Here is a 19,735-nt window from a genome sequence, read left to right on the forward strand (position 1 = left end):
ACAAACCACCACATAAACAAACCACCACATGAACAAACAACCACTTAAACAAACCACTACATGAACAAACCACCACATAAACAAACCACCACATGAACAAACAACCACATAAACAAACCACTACATGAACAAACCACCACATAAACAAACCACCACATGAACAAACAACCACATAAACAAACCACTACATGAACAAACCACCACATGAACAAACCACCACATAAACAAACAACCTCATGAACAAACCACCGCATGACCAAACCACCACATGACCAAACAACCACATGACCAAACAACCACATAAACAAACCACCACATGAACAAACAACCACATGAACAAACCACCACATGAACAAACCACCACATGAACAAACAACCACATAAACAAACAACCTCATGAACAAACCACCACATAAACAGTGATCCATGCAGTCAATGATCCATGCAGTGAACCATGTAGTGAACAATGTAGTGATCCATGTAGTGAACCATGTAGTGAACCATGTAGTGATCCATGTAGTGATCCATGTAGTGAACCATGCAGTGAACCATGTAGTGAACAATGTAGTGATCCATGTAGTGAACCATGTAGTGAACCATGCAGTGAACCATGTAGTGAACCATGTAGTGATCCATGTAGTGATCCATGTAGTGAACCATGCAGTGAACCATGTAGTGAACCATGTAGTGATCCATGCAGTGAACCATGTAGTGAACCATGCAGTGAACCATGTAGTGAACCATGTAGTGATCCATGCAGTGAACCATGCAGTGATCCATGCAGTGATCCATGCAGTGATCCATGAAGTGAACCATGTAGTGATCCATGTAGTGAACCATGCAGTGAACCATGTAGTGAACCATGTAGTGATCCATGTAGTGATCCATGCAGTGAACCATGCAGTGATCCATGCAGTGATCCATGCAGTGATCCATGAAGTGAACCATGTAGTGATCCATGTAGTGAACAATGTAGTGATCCATGTAGTGAACCATGTAGTGAACCATGTAGTGATCCATGTAGTGATCCATGCAGTGAACCATGTAGTGATCCATGCAGTGATCCATGTAGTGATCCATGCAGTGATCCATGCAGTGATCCATGTAGTGATCCATGTAGTGATCCATGCAGTGAGTGATCCATGCAGTGAACCATGCAGTGATCCATGTAGTGATCCATGTAGTGAACCATGTGGTGATACATGTAGTGATCTATGCAGTGATCCATGCAGTGAACCATGCAGTGATCCATGCAGTGATCCATGTAGTGAACCATGTAGTGATCCATGTAGTGAACCATGTAGTGAACCATGTAGTGAACCATGCAGTGATCCATGTAGTGATCCATGTAGTGATCCATGTAGTGAACAATGTAGTGATCCATGTAGTGAACCATGTAGTGATCCATGTAGTGATCCATGTAGTGATCCATGTAGTGATCCATGCAGTGATCCATGAAGTGAACCATGTAGTGAACCATGTAGTGATCCATGCAGTGATCCATGTAGTGATCCATGCAGTGACCTGACTGAGGTAAGTGAAGGTGGTTTAATGATATCGTCACAGAGAACATACTCTTTAAGTATTACAGACTCACTCAGTCAGCTTGAATTTATAGCAGTTACACATTATTGCAATAGTGATCCATTTTAACAGTGAAAGACTGTTAATAACATACCAGTTAACCCCCCCCCTCCTTCACACACACACACACACACATGCACACACTAATCCTCTATGTGGTCAGTACGTCCCTCTGATCCTTCATGTTTCATGTTTTTACCAAAATAGAGCTGTTTGTTGCTGTTTGCCTTTGTTGCACATGGCTACGTTCTGTTTCTGTTGAGCTACGCTGACACACCTCTGCTCACCTGTCTGACACCTCTGACACTACACCTGTCTGACATCTGTTCGCCTGTCTGACACCTCTGACACTACACCTGTCTGACACCTGTTCACCTGTCTGACACCTCACCTGCCTAACACCACACCTGTCTGACACCTGTTCACCTGTCTGACACCTCTGACACTACACCTGTCTGACATCTGTTCACCTGTCTGACACCTCACCTGCCTAACATCACACCTGTCTGACACCACACCTGTCTGACACCTGTTTGACACTGGTTCACCTTTCTGAAACCACACCCGTGTAACAACTGTTCACCTGTCTGACACCTGTTCACCTGTCTGACACCACATCTGCTCACCTGTATTACACCTGTTCACCTGTCTGACACCTGCTCACCTGTCTGACACTTGTTCACCTGTCTGACACCTGCTCACCTGTCTGACACCTGTTTGGTACTCAGAACGAATCTGTTGCCAGTGTTCCTTGAACCTCTGAGTGCTCTGTGGTCAGCAGCTAAACATGTTCTTACTGGAAGGAGTCACATTATTAGAGCTGTAATCCAGTTACCCTGTGTCCTCTCATGCCTTCTCTCTTTCCCTTCTGTCTGTCCCCCGTCTGTCCTCTGTGTGTCCCCAGAGTCTGGGTCTGGCCCATTTCGTGTGGATCACACCCCTGCAGTGTACCCTGTGTGTGGGTCTGATCTGGGAGCTGATCGAGGTGAACGGGTTCTGTGCTCTGGCAGCTCTGACTCTGCTGGGCATCGTCCAGGCCTGGTTATCCCAGAAGATGGGACCTCACCGGTGGGGACAGGCTACCATTCACACTCACAACACATGTACATGTACACGTATGTATGTGTACATGTACATGCCTGCTGATGCTGCAATGAAACTGTCTCCTGTGAACAGAGTGAAGCGAGCTGGGATGACGAGCCGCCGCCTGGCGCTGACCTCAGAGATCGTGGAGAACATCCACTCTGTGAAGGCCTACGGCTGGGAGGAGGTGATGGAGACCATCATCAGGAACATCAGGCAGTAAGGAACTCCCGTATACCATATAAATACACACACACACACACACACACACACACACACACACACACACACACACACACACACACACACACCAGACAGATAGCATTAAACAATAAATTTACTGGGAAGAGAAATACTTCAATACTTCAGTTTACAGGAACATTAAAACATTCTCATCTCCTTTCTTCTTCCTGTTTCTGTCTCGTTCTTCTTCCTCTCTAGGGGTGAGATGACGCTGACGAGGAAGATCGGTTCTCTCCGCTACTTCTACAGCGCCGCTTACTTCTTCTCCGCCATCTTGGTTATTGTGTCAGCCATCGTGCCGCACGCGCTCAGTAAAGGCATCATCCTGCGTCGAATCTTCACCACAGCCTCCTACTGCATGGTGCTCCGAATGACACTGACCCGCCAGCTGCCAGGCTCCATCCAGATGTGGTACGACACTCTGGCTCTAGTCAAGAAGATCGAGGTAGGTGGAGGGATGAGAGATGTGTGAGTCACTTAGATATTTTCTGCTGAAGACAATCTTCACCTTCAACACCCCAAACAGAAGAGTGGAGCGGTGTAGAATAAGTGTAAATGTTGATGATGTTTTTCTCCAGGAATTCTTGATGAAGGAGGAATACAGAGTGCTGGAGTACAATCTGACCACCACTGAACTGGAGATGGTCAACGTGTCTGCATCCTGGGACGAGGTTGGTTCCTGGCTATACAGCTGGCTGTATGTCAGACATTCATATAGCTTCATAGAAGTAACTGTGATGAAACATTTATCAGGTTGGTGAAAACATTGCGAAGAAAAAGGATGCAGTGATTCTAGGTATGTGTGTGTAAATACACTCCCCGGCCACTTTATTAGGTACACCTTGCGAGTACCATTGGACCCCTTTTGCATTCAGAACTGCTCATGACTGGTCTGGCACCAACAACCTGCCACGTTCAAAGTCACTGAAATCACCTTTCTTCCCCGTTCTGATGCTCCGTTTGAACTTCAGCAGGTCATCTTCACCGTATCTACATGCATAAATGCATTGAGTTGCTGCCATGTAATTGGCTGGTTAAATACTTGCGTTACCAAGCAGTTGAACAGGTGTACCTAATAAAGTGGCTGGTGAGTGTATATATACATACTGTACATATAGATTCACAGGTAGCTGGGAAAGGTTGTGTGAAGGGAAGTTGTAACTGAGAGATGGAGACCTGCACCATCCTGGTAATTGCAGCTGCTGTCGTGTTCAGTTTGTCCAGAATCAGAAATGTTCTGCTAAAAAAACACAAAAATGCCTCTGGAAACCACCGCTTTTTGGAGCCAACCTCTAGTGGCACTCGGTGGTAAGGCAGCTTCAGGCTCTTCTGCATTGGCCTCATTTTTTAGACCTGGAAGCTACGGACACTTTTATAGCCAGTCTGTGGTCCTCAGAGAGAAATTTATCTTGTGAGGTAACTGAAGGAACATGAGATCATGCAACAGTCCGTCTAGTTTTTAGTTCTAAGTCTTTAAGTTAGCGCTTGTAGCTGAAACACAGTTGTTCTGCAGCGGGTGTTGTTGATGTGTCCCAGGAAGGGACTGGTCCTTCAAAAGCGAGTGGTGTTGATGTGTCCCAGGAAGGGACTGATCCCTCCACAGTGGGTGATGTTGATGTGTCCCAGGAAGGGACTCGTCCCTCCACAGTGGGTGATGTTGATGTGTCCCAGGAAGGGACTCGTCCCTCCACAGCGGGTGGTGTTGATGTGTCCCAGGAAGGGACTCGTCCCTCCACAGCGGGTGATGTTGATGTGTCCCAGGAAAGGACTGGTCCTTCCACAGCGGGTGGTGTTGATGTATCCCAGGAAGGGACTGGTCTCTCCACAGTGGGTGGAGTTGATGTCTCGCAGGATGGGACTAGATTCTCCACAGTGGGTGATGTTGATGTGTCGCAGGAAGGGTCTAGATTCTCCACAGCGGGTGGAGTTGATGTGTCGCAAGAAGGGACTGGTCACACCACAGCGGGTGGAGTTGATGTATCGCAGGAAGGGACTGGTCCCACCACAGCGGGTGGAGTTGATGTCTCGCAGGAAGGGACTAGATTCTCCACAGCGGGTGGTGTTGATGTGTCCCAGGAAGGGACTCGTCCCTCCACAGCGGGTGGTGTTGATGTGTCCCAGGAAGGGACTGGTCTCTCCACAGCGGGTGGAGTTGATGTGTTGCAGGAAGGGACTGGTCCCACCACAGCAGGTGGAGTTGATGTCTCGCAGGAAGGGACTTGATTCTCCACAGTGGGTGATGTTGATGTGTCGCAGGAAGGGACTAGATTCTCCACAGCGGGTGGTGTTGATGTGTCCCAGGAAGGGACTGGTCTCTCCACAGTGGGTGGAGTTGATGTGTCCCAGAAAAGGACTGGTCCTTCCACAGCGGGTGGTGTTGATGTGTCCCAGGAAGGGACTGGTCCCTCCACAGTGGGTGGTGTTGATGTATCCCAGGAAGAGACTGGTCCCTCCAGAGAGACAGAGGTGGTCTGAGAGAGGTTAGCATAGCTGCTGCTGTAGCATCCGTTGTACCAGAACCTCTGATCCGTTGTAAGAATTGTCTACCTACATGCTGAAGAACTTTCCTCACGCTGTGGCTCGTTGTTGTGTTTCATCTTCACCGCTTTCCTATGACATCATATAGTGTGTTGATCTGATTGGTTGAAGTCAGCTGTGATAGACAGGTGGTGCATCCAATTACCTGCCAGATTTGTTTTCACATGGCCCGACTGCTCAGATGGTTCTCTTTAATAAACCATCACTGAGACACATTCATGAATTAAAAAAACTAAAAACGTTTCCTGAAATCTACCTACAAGTAAATTATAAAAAAAAAAAAAAATCATAAATACAAATATGTTTTTGTGTGTTATCAGTATGATGTAGTGTATATTAGTGTTGTGTTGATGCTGCATCTAATAGTGTGAGAAAAACAACCCATACATTTAAGAGTTAAAGCAGTGACCTTGATCCATGTGTGGTGGCGGGTGTGGTTTGCTCAGCTGCAGGAGGGACTGATTGGGGGAGTGGTTCAGGGAACAGTGCCTGGAAGAGGCTTAATTAGCCCCAGCTGAATCACATCCCTGATTGTCCCTCCCTAACCCAGATAAAAACCCAAGCAGGTGACCAGATGAGAGAGGGAGGAAGGAGTAGCAGGGTGGCTGCTAGACACACAAAGACACAGAAATTGTGGAGTATTTATGGTTTGTTTGTATTAGGTGGAATAAACACCTTGGAAACCTTACATCGGCTGACTGTTGTTGTTCGTGCTGGAAAGAACCCACTGGTGATAGCAAGATGCATGTCACACCATGTTACATTAATATTCAATGATCAGTAAATTGGTAAATGCTTTAAGACAAAATGTGAACATCAATATGAGCTGTTTACATAGTTGCAGGGTATTTAAATCGTACATGAAATGAGTTGAGCTAAATGAAATATAATTTCTTTCCTCTCCATTTCAAAGTTCATTCACCCAAACAGAAATTAAAAAGATGAAACAGTGGACATATGACTTAGCAGTTCATCCTGCCCTCATGCATCTGACAGTAACATAATGTGATGGTGATATTCAGCTCTTCTTTAGTTGTTGATCCCACGTGGAGCAGCAGAGATTGAAGCTGACACGATAATATCTGTATTTCCACACATCAACCGATCAGTAACAGAAAGTGTGTGTACAGAGATATGATGAAGGTCATGTGTAAACTCTGTTAAAGTTATTTATTGTAGTATTATATCATAGTATTTATCGTAGTGTTATATCGTAGTATTATATCGTAGTATTTATTGTAGTATTATATCATGGCATTTATTGTGGTATTATATCGTAGTATTTATTGTAGTATTATATCGTAGTATTTATCGTAGTATTATATTGTAGTATTTATCCTAGCATTATATTGTAATATTTATCATAGTATTATATTGTATTATTTATCGTATTATTATATCGTAGAATTTATTGTAGTATTATATCGTAGTGTTTATTGTAGTATTATATCATAGTATTTATTTTGCTGACTCATCACTCAGACTACATTTACCTTCATCAGTGTGTAAATAGCGTAACAGTGGCATGTTTTCAGAAGTTAAACAGCGTCCAGGTGTTCCAGAGAACGAATCCCCGTCTGTGGGAACAGGTGCTTCCTTCTTATCTATAGGAGCTGTAAACGGAGTCGAACAGGTTCACTGACCATCCAAACCCGTGAGAAAACCTGCATCATTAATTATCTCTGTCTTTGCTGGGAACCCTTCCACCCCCCTTTGAGAGTCCCACTAGTGTTCATCACTAATTCCCAGACTCTCCTCCGGCCGTCTCCTCTTCCTGGAATGTGCCATTGGCTGATGAATGGGGGGGGGGGGGGGGGGGTTCCTTTCTTTACTGCTGACAGCACGGACGTCAGCTCATTAGAATGAGAATCACACAGACCAACCTGCACTAACTGGAGCCAGCCGGGCAGCAGAGGAACGGTGACCCATAAAACGTCACAAAGGTCAATGATTAAACCAGCGAGTGGAGCAGAGTTCCCCTTTTCTAACGGGAGATGTGCCGGCTGCTCGTCGTCACCGAGGTGCTGACGGATGAGGTGAAATGAGGCCATTGAGTCTCCTCCTGTCTGTGGAGCATCTCCTGTTTCTCCCGTCTCAGTGCACTCACTCATGAGAGTCATACACGCCATGCACATGTACGTACACAGAGATGTGAGATGTGGTTCTGTCATTAATCAAAGTCAAAATAATGTTTCATTATTAAATTCAACCTCCACACACAGCAGCAGGAAACTGTTCAAAAGTACACGTCCCTGGTATTATTGTAGATGTTCATCATGTAATCTCTATATTCACGTAGAGTTTGACTGACCTCCTCTGCAGGGCATCGGTGAGTTGTTTGAAAAGATCAAGCAGGAGAACAAAGCAAACGGACACCTGAACGGAGACGCCAGCCTCTTCTTCACCAACCTGTACGTCACACCTGTCCTGAGGAACATCAGCCTGGACCTGGAGAGAGGGAAGATGCTGGCGGTGGCCGGATCCACGGGCTCCGGGAAGGTAGGACACAGATGATCGCTGTTCTCGTCTGGTCAAAGCCGACCTGCTGCCGGTTCCAGCGTGTTGGATGTTGAGGATGAAATGCAGGAGAATAAGGAGTGTTTCCTGCAGAGCTCCCTGCTGATGATGATCCTCGGAGAACTGGTTCCGTCAGAGGGGAAGATCCGACACAGCGGCCGCATCTCCTTCTCACCTCAGACCTCCTGGATCATGCCGGGTACAATTCGAGACAACATCCTGTTCGGCCTGACTTATGACGAATACCGCTACACCTCCATCATCAAGGCCTGCCAGCTAGAAGAGGTACCCCCCCCCCCATCTTTCTCTTTCTATTTTCTTTACCTCCTTCTTCTGTCATGGTCGCTGCTGTTGTGGATATAAACTACACCCATCTTCTGCTGTTTATTCAAAAGCACAAAACTTGAATATGAACACCCATATTTTGATTAAAAATACATTATTTGGAGCAGATAGATGACAGAGACAGAATAAATCACAGACTGTGTAGAAGAGTGTTCATAGCTTCAGACACACACACACACACACACACACACACATAGACACACACACACACACACACACACACACACAAATGCACTCACTCTCTCATTAGCCTCAGTGTTGAGTGATGGCCCCTCAGCTGAATACTGTCCCCTCTGTTGCCATGGAGGTCTCGTTATGTCACTGGGATGCAACATGAGCCTGTTGGTTCCCATGTTCGCTCGTCAGGGAGCTGCAGGGACGAACCGTTGGCTCGTTGTTCAATATTCAATATACACTTTTATTTCATGCACAAAACAAGCATGACTGCATATGAAGTTATTATTACAGTCTGCAGACATGCAGCATACGCTAATGCATGATCATAAAACATACATGTTGATAGCTGAAGAGACAAACTATCTATGTTACATGTATGTAGGCAGACACAACACATCCAACGTGCTCATACATGGTTGGGATGTAAACGATGATCCATAAACACACTGCAGTGTTGAAATAAACTGTTATCAAACATAAACAATGTCCAAACTTTCATTCGTGTCAGCATAAAACAATATAAACAGTCTTGTATTGGTGTTGATGTTTTAAATAGACTTTAATAATGTTATTTTTACTGAAATCGATGCGGCGGTTGACCCTCCATAATATTTATTATATTTATTGACGACTTCATCACATGTCTGCAGCTCTAATGGAGCCTCGCTGTTTTTTACAAAAATACAACATGTTGTCACAACAAACAAAGGCTGCATGCAGTCCTGGTGTCACCATGGAAACGCCTGCTTCACCTGCTCACCTTAACAACACTTAAAATAAAGCACTACGAAATGAGGATGATGATGGGATGTCTTCCTGTGTGCTGCAATCTGCTTACATTACACCTCCTGTAATCCCATTACAGGAGGTCCATTTAAAAATGTCTCTTTTATTTTTATATCTTCAGCATCATTTTGAAAAGTCAAAAACATTTCAAACTGTTTCATGTTTTTAATGCAGCGGTTGATTCCTATTTAAATGTCTGTATCTGTTGTCAAGGTTGAAAAGTCTTCTGTTCTGTCCTGATATGATCTTCAAATGTCTTCATATTGTGATATTGTAATCTCCACGGTGATGTTTCCGCCTCCATTTAAGTAAAATTTACCGCGGTTAGTTGTAGCTCTACTGTGTGCTGGTGTAACAGTCAGTGAGGGATAGAGATGCTCTGAAATAACATACAGTCATTCAAAGGTGCCCTATGAGAAGAACTTATGAGTTATTGTTAACATTAATTCTCTATTTTACCACATGAAGAGGCTCGAAATGATAGGCAGGATTTTCTCCTGAACTCCAAAGTAACGCTGAGTCAGAAGAGCCGGAGCTGATGTCTCAGACAGACGAGGCGTTCACTGACCTCTGGCTGTAATTCCTGACTATTGTTGGCACTGCAGCAGCAGACAGACGGCTGCGGGTGGTCCTCCCTCTGTAAACTCATGGCTTCCTGCAGTCTGGAGCTGCGGGGGGGCGTTCTGTCTGTTTTACTGTGCTACCTTATTTCACTGGCTGTTAAACTACCTGTTAACTTGGTCCCTCTGCATCTTGTCAGGACACCATTAAACAGGTAGGACGTTTTCACCGCCATCAACGTGTGCTCGTTGGTGTTTTCATGAACCGTCACCAACACTGTCTTCACTGTGATATCCTTCATGTGTCTGTGCTTTGTGCTGTTTGTATGGTTGCAACTCAACATGAATTCTTTGTGTTCTGTGCAGACAAACTCTGTCTTCATTTCCTGCTCACAACACTTCTGACGAAATCAGTAGCTCTCAAAAGTTCCTCATGAATTCATGAACATTCAACTACTGATTAATTAAAATGTGCATTGTTTAAATATATAAGCTAGAAACACAATAAGTGAAAAATTGATAAGTCGAGGATAATAATTTGGAAGAGTTACTTCCTGCCGCCTCGTCGTCTTCACACGCTGTTTGTACCTGTCGAGCTCTCCCAGACCACCATTCACTCCACCGTCCATGTCTGCATGAGTTTGATCTCTTGTTGTCCTGTCAAGGACTTCGCTTTGCTGCCTGAGAAGGACAAGACGCTCCTGGTGGAAGGAGGCGTGACCCTCAGCGGTGGTCAAAGAGCTCGCCTCGGCCTCGCCAGGTACTTCCTGTCACACCCGAGCACCTGTCAGCAGGCCTCTTTCCCTTCTTCTGATGTGAGAACACATATGGTCCTTGTTTGGTCCAACAACGAGCTGAGTCAAACTTCTAACTGATGTAAATGACGTCATCTCCAGTTTTCCAGAATCTGAATCAGAAACTTTGGTTTTATTAACTCATATTAACGCCTACTAACTCCCATTAACTCCCATTAGCTCCCATTAACTCCTATTAACTATTAATATCATTAGAAGTCTGCAGAAACACTGTAGTTTACAATAAAACATTCAAGCTCTTTCGCAATAAGAGGATCCATTTCTTTAAAGCAAAGAATAACATCAAAAAAATTAAATATTACGATTCTCATCATTATTATGTGTTCAGAAAAGCTTGTTGTTTCCAGAGTAAAGAAACAGAAGCTCATAAAGCTGCGGAGGATCTTTTATCTTTCTCACCAACCATCGTGTTTTATGGTGTTTTAATGACCAGTGCTTGCTGGAGCGTTATTGTTCTGTTATATTGTGTGTACATCACTCAGTCAGACACTCATATTCTTTTGCATTATTTATTGGTTAAGTATGTTAACATCACTTTACAGCCAGTCTTTGGATTTCTACCATCACCGTAAATATTCACAGGAAGTGATTTATTCCCACTAAAACCTGACATCCTTTATTCCACTGTTAAAAGAGCAGCTTCTCCTCCTCTTCCTCTCTCAGGGCGGTGTACAAAGACGCTGACCTCTACCTACTCGATGCTCCTTTCACCCACCTGGACATCGTGACGGAGAAAGACATCTTTGAGAAGTGTGTATGACAACAGAGAGTCTTTCATGTAGTGGGGGGTGGGGTGGGTAGGTGGGTGGGTGGGGTGGTCAAGGTCAAGGTTAACTCTTGTTGACTGAAGCAGACTCGTGTTAACGGTGGTGAGAAATGGCTGCTTCAACAGAACAGGAATATTATCCTCTGATGAAATGTAAAGGATCCAAAATGAACATTTATGTTTTAAAATCCTGACCGTAGTCATGGTAACAGTTATAGTAAACACATACAGCAGCATGCTGGTTATTATTTGAAGATAAAACTCCCCACTCTATATTTTGTTCCTATTTTTAGTTTTTTACGAACATCCCTCCTCTGTCGGACTGTTTCTAAATAATAATTTGTATATTTTCCATTTTCCACACAGATGTGTGTGTAAACTTATGGCCTCCAAGACTCGTGTCGTGGTCACCAGCAAGTTGGAGCACCTCAAACGTGCAGACAAGATCCTCCTGCTGCACAATGGAGACTGTTACTTCTCCGGCACCTTCTCAGAGCTGCAGGCCCAGCGGCCGGACTTCAGCTCGCTGCTACTCGGCCTGGAAGCCTACGACAACATCAACGCCGAGCGCCGCACTTCCATCCTCACAGAAACTCTCCGCAGGGTCTCAGTCGATGAAACCGCCGGTCTGCGAGGCCCGGAGCCCGTCCGCCAATCCTTCCACCAGGCACCGCCTCCGATCATCGGAACTGGACCTCAAGGACATCCAGGAGGTGACAGCTATCCCGAAAAACGCAAACAGTCCCTCATCCTGAATCCTCTGGCAGCTGCCCGCAAGTTCTCCTTCATCGGGAACTCCCTGCAGACCGTGAACGCCTCCCAGTCCACGCTGATAGAAGACGGGGTCCGGGAGCTGTCGGAGAGGAAGTTCTCCGTGGTACCGGAGGATGATCAGGTGGAGGAGGTGCTCCCCCGGGGGAACCTGTACCACCATGGCCTGCAGCACCTCAGCGGCCAGCGGCGCCAGTCCGTCCTGGCCTTCATCACCAACGCTCAGGGACAAGAGCGCAGAGAGCAGATGCAGTCGTCCTTCAGGAGAAAGCTGTCCATCACGCCACAGTGCGACCTGGCGTCCGAGCTGGACATCTACGCCCGCCGCCTGTCCAAGGACAGCGTGTACGACATCAGCGAGGAGGTGGACGAAGAGGACATGGAGGTAGAACTCTTCTTCTCATCAGCATCAATAAAATGTTTGTTTAAATACACTGCTCAAAAAAATAAAGGGAACACTTAAACAACACATCCTAGATCTCAATGAATGAAATATTCCAGTTCAAAATATTTATTCATTGCATAGTGGAATGTGTTGAGAACAAAATAACAAGAATGATCAATGGAAATCAGAATCATTATCCATGGAGGTCTGAATGGTGTCCAAATGAGTCTCAGTAGTGTGTGTGTCCTCCACGTGCCTGTATCACTCCCTACAACGCCTGGGCATGCTCCTGATGAGACCACGGATGTTCTCCTGAGGGATCTCCTCCCAGACCTGGATCAAAGCATCGGTCCACTCCCGGACAGTCTGCGGTGGACGTGGCGTCGGCGGACGGAACGAGATACAATGTCCCGGATGTGCTGGATTAGATTCAGGTCTGGGGGACGGGCGGGCCGGTCCGTAGCATCGATGCCTTCATCGTGCAGGAACTGCTGACACACTCCAGCCACATGAGGCCGAGCATTGTCCTGCATCAGAAGAACCCAGGACCCACTGCACCAGCAGATGGTCTTCAACGGGTCTGAGGATCTCATCCCGGGACCTGATGGCAGTCAGGGTACCTCTGGCTAGCACACGGAGGGCTGCGCTGCCCTCCGAAGAAACGCCTCCCCAGACCGTCGCTGACCCGTCACCGAACCGGTCCCGCTGGAGGATGTTGCAGGCAGCAGAACGTTCTCCACGGCGTCTCCAGACTCCGTCACGTCTGTCACATGTGCTCAGTGTGAACCTGCTCTCGTCCGTGAAGACCGCAGGGCGCCGACGGAGAAGCTGCCGATCTCGGTGTTCTCCGGTAAAGTCCGATCGCCCCGCACGGTGTTGGGCTGTAAGCACAGACCCCACTTGTGGACGTCGGGCCCTCGTACCGCCCTCATGGAGTCTGTTTCTGACAGTTTGAGCAGAAACATGCACATTAGTGGCCTGCTGGAGGTCATTTTGTAGGGCTCTGGCAGCGCTCCTCCTGCTCCTCCTTGCACAAAGGAGCAGATAGCGGTCCCGCTGCCGGGTTGTTGTCCTCCTACGGCCCCCTCCACGTCTCCTGGTGGACCGGCCCGTCTCCCGGTATGTCCTCCGTCCTCTTGACACTGTGCTGACAGACACAGCAAACCTTCTTGCCACAGCGTGCATTGATGTGCCATCCTGGATGAGCTGCACTACCTGAACAACTTCTGTGGGTTGGAGACACCTCATGCTCCCTCTAGTGGTGAGGACACTGGCAAAATGCAAAAGGGACCAACGATCATCCAGAAAGGACGAGGACAGAGAAACGGTCTGTGGTCACCACCTGCAGAACCGTTCCTTTATAGGGTTGTCTTGGTAATTGCCTCATTTCCACCTGTTTGTTCCATTTGTACAACAGCAGGTGAAACTGATCCTCAATCAGTGTTGATCCAAACTGGACAGCTTGATTTCACAGAAGTGGGATTGATTGGAGTTATATTGTGTTGTTTAAGTGTTCCCTTTATTTTTTGGAGCAGTGTATATATATATGGACTACACGGACCAAATGTTCTCATCTTTCTGTTTGTGGAACCGACGTTGCTCTTCTTCACAGCAATGCTTCGCAGATGAACGTGAGAACGTCTTTGAAACTACCTCATGGAGCACCTACCTGCGCTACATCACCTCCAATAGGAGCCTCGTATACGTCCTCATCTTCATCATCTTCGTCTTCGTCATTGAGGTCAAATCAAACTTATTTTCACATTTTTTTTTATTTTTTTGCTTTTTAAAATGAATAAACAGAGTTTATTTTTTTCCTTTCCTTTAATAGGTTGCTGGTTCAGTCATCGGCATCTTTCTCATCACAGAGTAAGGATGTTCCACTTCCTTTAAACTTGAACTGAAACAGAAAAGTGCTAACGCGGCAGTCTGCTGAGGAAAATCATCCACTAACAAACTGAAACTGTTTCTGTTTAACAAAGTTAACTTCAGCTGGATTGTTTTTTTTTAATCAGGATGAATAATATTTATAGTTATTTTGAAATAAATATTAATTTGCAGTTTAAAACATTGAGGTCATTTTAAAGCTTAACTGCCAAATCAGAGTAAAACGTGATGCAGCTATTGAAACCTTTAGCACGACTTTTTTTTATATTATTTCTTGGCGCAAAACCAGATTCACTGAAATGAATAATAAAATGTGTGTTCATCAGAATGGATCATTTTCATTTACAGTTAACAATAAGTGGAATATCAATAACTAAACATTCAGTCCAGGTTTGATTCTCCATCCTTTGTTCTACCAGTAAGATCTGGAGGGACGGTGCAAACCCTTCGTCACCCAACTACATCGATGAGCAGCACCCCAACGTCTCGTCAACCCCCGTCCACCTGGCCGTCATCGTCACGCCGACCAGCGCTTACTACATCATCTACATCTACGTGGCCACCTCGGAGAGCGTGCTGGCCCTGGGCGTCTTCAGGGGTCTCCCTCTGGTGCACACACTCCTCACTGTGTCCAAGAGACTGCACGAACAGATGCTGAGCGCTGTGCTGCGAGCCCCAATGGCTGTTCTCAACACCATGAAATCAGGTGCTGTTTCCTCTTATGACACCAGGAATGAATCAGGCTCATCTGCTGGTCACCAGGCAGTGGATGGGGACAGTCTCTCCACCACCTCTTGGAGTTGTACCACCTCCTGGTGTTGTACAACCTCCTGGTGTTGTACCAGCCCCTGGAGTTGTACCACCTCCTGGAGTTGTACCACCTCCTGGTGACGCGGTCCGTCCGTCCACCACCTCTTGGTGATGCGGTCTGTCCGTCCACCACCTCCTGGTGTCGCGGTCCGTCCGTCCACCACCTTCTGGTGTCTGTCCGTCCACCACCTCCTGGTGACCTTTCAGCGGCCCAACAAATTTAATATGAACAGAGTTTCCAGACATTACTGTGAACCAGACTGATACTGACTACAATATAAATGTCTTTGTTTGTTCAGGTCGGATCATGAACAGATTCACCAAGGACATGGCCACCATCGACGACATGCTGCCGCTGGTGCTGTTTGACCTCATTCAGGTATTTAACCAACATGTCACATGATGACCTCACATAATGACCTCACATGATGAAATAAAATGTAAAGTATGCTAACATGATGTTGTAGTTTTATTAACTGACATAATCTCACGTTTATAGATTATAGAGCTCAGAGAAATATAATGTTTCTCTTCTTCACAGCTTCTTCTTAACTCTTTAAAGACGTATTATTAACAGGAGTACACAGATTTATTCCGGCTGGTTAACTCTGATCTTTTTGCACCAGCTGACGTTAATTGTGACGGGAGCTATCTTCACTGTGTCCATCATGCGGCCATACATCTTCATTGCTGCCATCCCATTGGCTGTTATCTTCGTGGTGCTCAGGAAGTACTTCCTCCGAACTGGGCAGCAGCTCAAACTCCTGGAGGCTGAAGGTGAGTTGGGGGGGCATCGCTCCATCAGCAGTCATGGGGCAGTGACTCCTTTTTGTCATTGCAAATAGACACAAGTAACAGAAATCACAGGGAGATAAAAAGTTACTTTACATTATAGAAATGTATAGAAAGTATTAGTCAGGAGTCATACGAAAAAAATCCCTTCAAAAAAGTTTTCTGAAGCTTCCTTCAGGATTTATTCCTTCCACCTTCAGTGTTGTTCTTCAGTTCGAGCTCATAGAGAATTTAATGCTTGATATGTATTTTTATTTCCCTTCACTTTGGCAACATATTGAGTGAATGTTAAAGAGGAAGGTGATTGCACAATAATCAAAACAATGATCACATAAAGTGAAACCAACAGAGTGAACAGAGGCTTCAGTCAGCAGGCAGAGCTGGTCAATGATCCTCGGCTTCGGGTCAAAAGTCACGTTGGAGAAGGAAAACATGGCAGAGGAAGTTTTGTAGCACAGGATGGACGAGCGGCCTCAGAGGGGCGGGGCCTGTTAGAGGAAGTGAGGCAGGATGAATAAGATGACCCTCCTGTTATCACAGACGAAGACATTTCTGCAATACTTTACACGTCACATATTACGCTTTAGTTGTTTTTACATGTTTGAGCTCCTCATGATGTCGCTGGTGATTCTGGACAGTAAACTGTGGGGAGGAGCTATAAACCTGTCACCAGGTGCTTCAGTAAAACAGCAAGTAGACACGACCACTTGATGAATTTAGAACAATGAAGATTGTCAACAGCTGAAAGAGCATCAAGTTAAGCAGTACTGAGGTCGGAGTTCATTAAAGAACCGTCAGGCTTGTGGAGGTCAAATCGACTTCAGGTACATTTTTTAATTACTACAGTATCTCTTGTATTAATATTAATATTTTATGTACACATATAAATAGTGGTAATATTTATCGGTGATAATGATTCACACTACGTGGTAGGTAGATTAAAAAAAAACAAATTGGGGGGGGGGGGGGATGTTGGAAGATTTCCAGAAAATGTCTTCCTCATATTTCATTATTTCATTTGTGGTGTTGAAAGTACTGAAAAATGACATCTAAAAAGGTTAAAGTTCATCATCATCATCTCTTCACAGAATAAACTGTCATCACAGCAAGTTACTTTGGTAAAAATATTAGTATATTACACGATATATATATATATATACACTAATCATAACATCATTTAAAGATTAGATTACATTAGATTTCAGTTTAACAGTCACGCTCGACTTTACATGTGCACAACTGAAAGAAAAGTGAGGCTGCTTTCAAAAATAATGACATTATTATATAAATAATGACTAGTTTTTATTAGTTGTTTAACGTCATATGAGAAAACAAAGAAAAATTGAGGGGATTCAGTGTTTGGTGTGAAGAGTCTGCTGGATGGAACGGAAGCTGATCACTGGTTCCTTTGGACGATTCAGTCTGTCCCTTCTGTCTTCTGTTGTTTTAAGGATTCAGTCTGTCCCTTCTGTCTTCTGTTGTTTTAAGGATTCAGTCTGTCCCTTCTGTCTTCTGTTGTTTTAAGGATTCAGTCTGTCTCAAGCGTCTTCTGTTGTTTTAAGGATTCAGTCTGTCCCTTCTGTCTTCTGTTGTTTTAAGGATTCAGTCTGTCCCTTCTGTCTTCTGTTGTTTTAAGGATTCAGTCTGTCTCATCCATCTTCTGTTGTTTTAAGGATTCAGTCTGTCCCTTCTGTCTTCTGTTGTTTTAAGGATTCAGTCTGTCCCTTCTGTCTTCTGTTGTTTTAAGGATTCAGTCTGTCCCTTCTGTCTTCTGTTGTTTTAAAGATTCAGTCTGTCTCATCCGTCTTGTGTTCATCAGGACTGTGTGCTCTCACCTTTCTAATCTCCGTGTCCTCCCTGCAGCCCGGAGCCCGATCTTCTCCCACCTCATTATCTCTCTGAAGGGCTTGTGGACGATCCGGGCGTTTGGCCGTCAGACCTACTTCGAGATGCTCTTCCATAAGGCCCTGAACACACACACGGCCACCTGGTTCCACTACCTGGCCACGCTGAGGTGGTTCCTCTTCCGCTGTGACATGATCTTCGTTCTCTTCTTCACCGCTGCTGCCTTCATTGCCGTGGGAACCAACCGTGAGTAACTGTTTGTAAACGGATGAAGGTTTTTAGATTGATGCGACTGAGCTACAAACGTAGCCTTCAATAGATGTTTTTAATTTGACTTTTAATGGGAAAGTTGACAAATCACAAAGAACCCAAAAATGTCATCACGAACCTGCGGTGGTGTTGAATCCAGTTTAATTTACCCTGTTTAAATCCTTTAACTAAATGTGTAGGGTTAGGGTCTCACACACACACACACACACACACACACACACACACACACACACACACACACACACACGCACACACAAACACGTCACAGGCTGTTTATGCTGAGAGCAGATTAAAGGATCATTTCACAGCTCATGAGTTTCCAATGGAGAAGAGCTGCAATACCTGAGAGTGTGTCTGACATCAGAGAGAGCAACTTTGATTGGACAGCACTGATGATATGTGCATGTGTGTGTGTGTGTGTGTGTGTGTGTGTGTGTGTGTGTGTGTGTGTGTCTCTGCAGAGGACAAACCGGGGGAGATCGGTATCATTGTGGCCCTGGCCATGCTCATCCTGGGGACTTTCCAGTGGGCTGTAATCACCAGCATTACTGTAGACGGACTGGTATGTTCACACACACACACACACACACACACACACACACACACACACACACACACACACACACACACAAAGCTATCATCACAGCAGTGGGACCTGACCTGACAACCAGTGGCAAGTCAGTAGTGTATCCAGCATGACAAACACACACATCACATCATATATGGAAACAGTTATTACATAGAAACAGTTGTTACATAGAAACAGTTGTTACATAGAAGCAGTTATTACATACAAGCAAATATTACATAGAAGCAGTTATTACATAGAAACAGTTATTACATAGAAACAGTTATTACATAGAAGCAGTTATTACATACAAGCAGTTATTACATAGAAAGTTACTACATATAAGTATTTATTACATAGAAACAGTTATTACATAAACAGTTATTACATAGAAACAGTTATTACATAGAAGCAGTTATAACAGAAACAGTTTTTACATAAAGGCAAATATTACATAGAAGCAGTTATTACATAGAATCAGTTATTACATAGAAACAGTTATTACATAGAAGCAGTTATTACATACTGTATAAGCAGTTATTACATAGAAAAAGTTATTACATATAAGCAGTTATTACATAGAAGCAGTTATTACATAGAAGCAGTTATTACATAGAAACAGTTATTACATATAAGCAGTTATTACATAGAAACAGTTATTACATAGAAGCAGTTATTACATACTGTATAAGCAGTTATTACATAGAAACAGTTATTACATATAAGCAGTTATTACATAGAAACAGTTATTACATAGAAGCAGTTATTACATACTGTATAAGCAGTTATTACATAGAAAAAGTTATTACATAGAAACAGTTATTACATAGAAACAGTTATTACATAGAAAAAGTTGTGACTCCACTAACGTAGCAACAATAGCACATGCCAGCTTCTGAACATTATCACAGCCTGTTGTGCGTGTTGAAGAGTTTGCAGTAAGAAGTTTCCGAGAGACCCTTGGATCAGTGTTGGCTGGCTGCAGCTTCACTT

At 44.8% G+C, this 19,735-nt stretch overlaps 1 protein-coding gene across 1 annotated transcript in view; it reads left to right on the forward strand.

The window, feature by feature from the left end:
• cftr (CF transmembrane conductance regulator) overlaps positions 1-19,735 on the forward strand; it is a 37,531-nt gene that overhangs the window by 10,005 nt on the left and 7,791 nt on the right. The window contains exons 6-21 of the mRNA XM_069144010.1: positions 2,489-2,652; positions 2,761-2,886; positions 3,109-3,355; positions 3,489-3,581; positions 7,771-7,947; positions 8,059-8,250; positions 10,499-10,593; positions 11,312-11,398; positions 11,781-12,570; positions 14,183-14,311; positions 14,402-14,439; positions 14,877-15,163; positions 15,567-15,646; positions 15,894-16,044; positions 17,923-18,150; positions 18,636-18,736. Of these exons, the coding sequence (XP_069000111.1) occupies positions 2,489-2,652; positions 2,761-2,886; positions 3,109-3,355; positions 3,489-3,581; positions 7,771-7,947; positions 8,059-8,250; positions 10,499-10,593; positions 11,312-11,398; positions 11,781-12,570; positions 14,183-14,311; positions 14,402-14,439; positions 14,877-15,163; positions 15,567-15,646; positions 15,894-16,044; positions 17,923-18,150; positions 18,636-18,736 (2,985 nt within the window). The remainder of the gene's footprint in view (positions 1-2,488; positions 2,653-2,760; positions 2,887-3,108; positions 3,356-3,488; positions 3,582-7,770; positions 7,948-8,058; positions 8,251-10,498; positions 10,594-11,311; positions 11,399-11,780; positions 12,571-14,182; positions 14,312-14,401; positions 14,440-14,876; positions 15,164-15,566; positions 15,647-15,893; positions 16,045-17,922; positions 18,151-18,635; positions 18,737-19,735) is intronic.

Source organism: Embiotoca jacksoni, unplaced genomic scaffold (genome assembly GCF_022577435.1).
Source record: "Embiotoca jacksoni isolate LCO1_2020_lvr unplaced genomic scaffold, fEmbJac1.0.p SCAF_119, whole genome shotgun sequence".
NCBI classification, from domain to species: Eukaryota; Metazoa; Chordata; class Actinopteri; family Embiotocidae; genus Embiotoca; species Embiotoca jacksoni.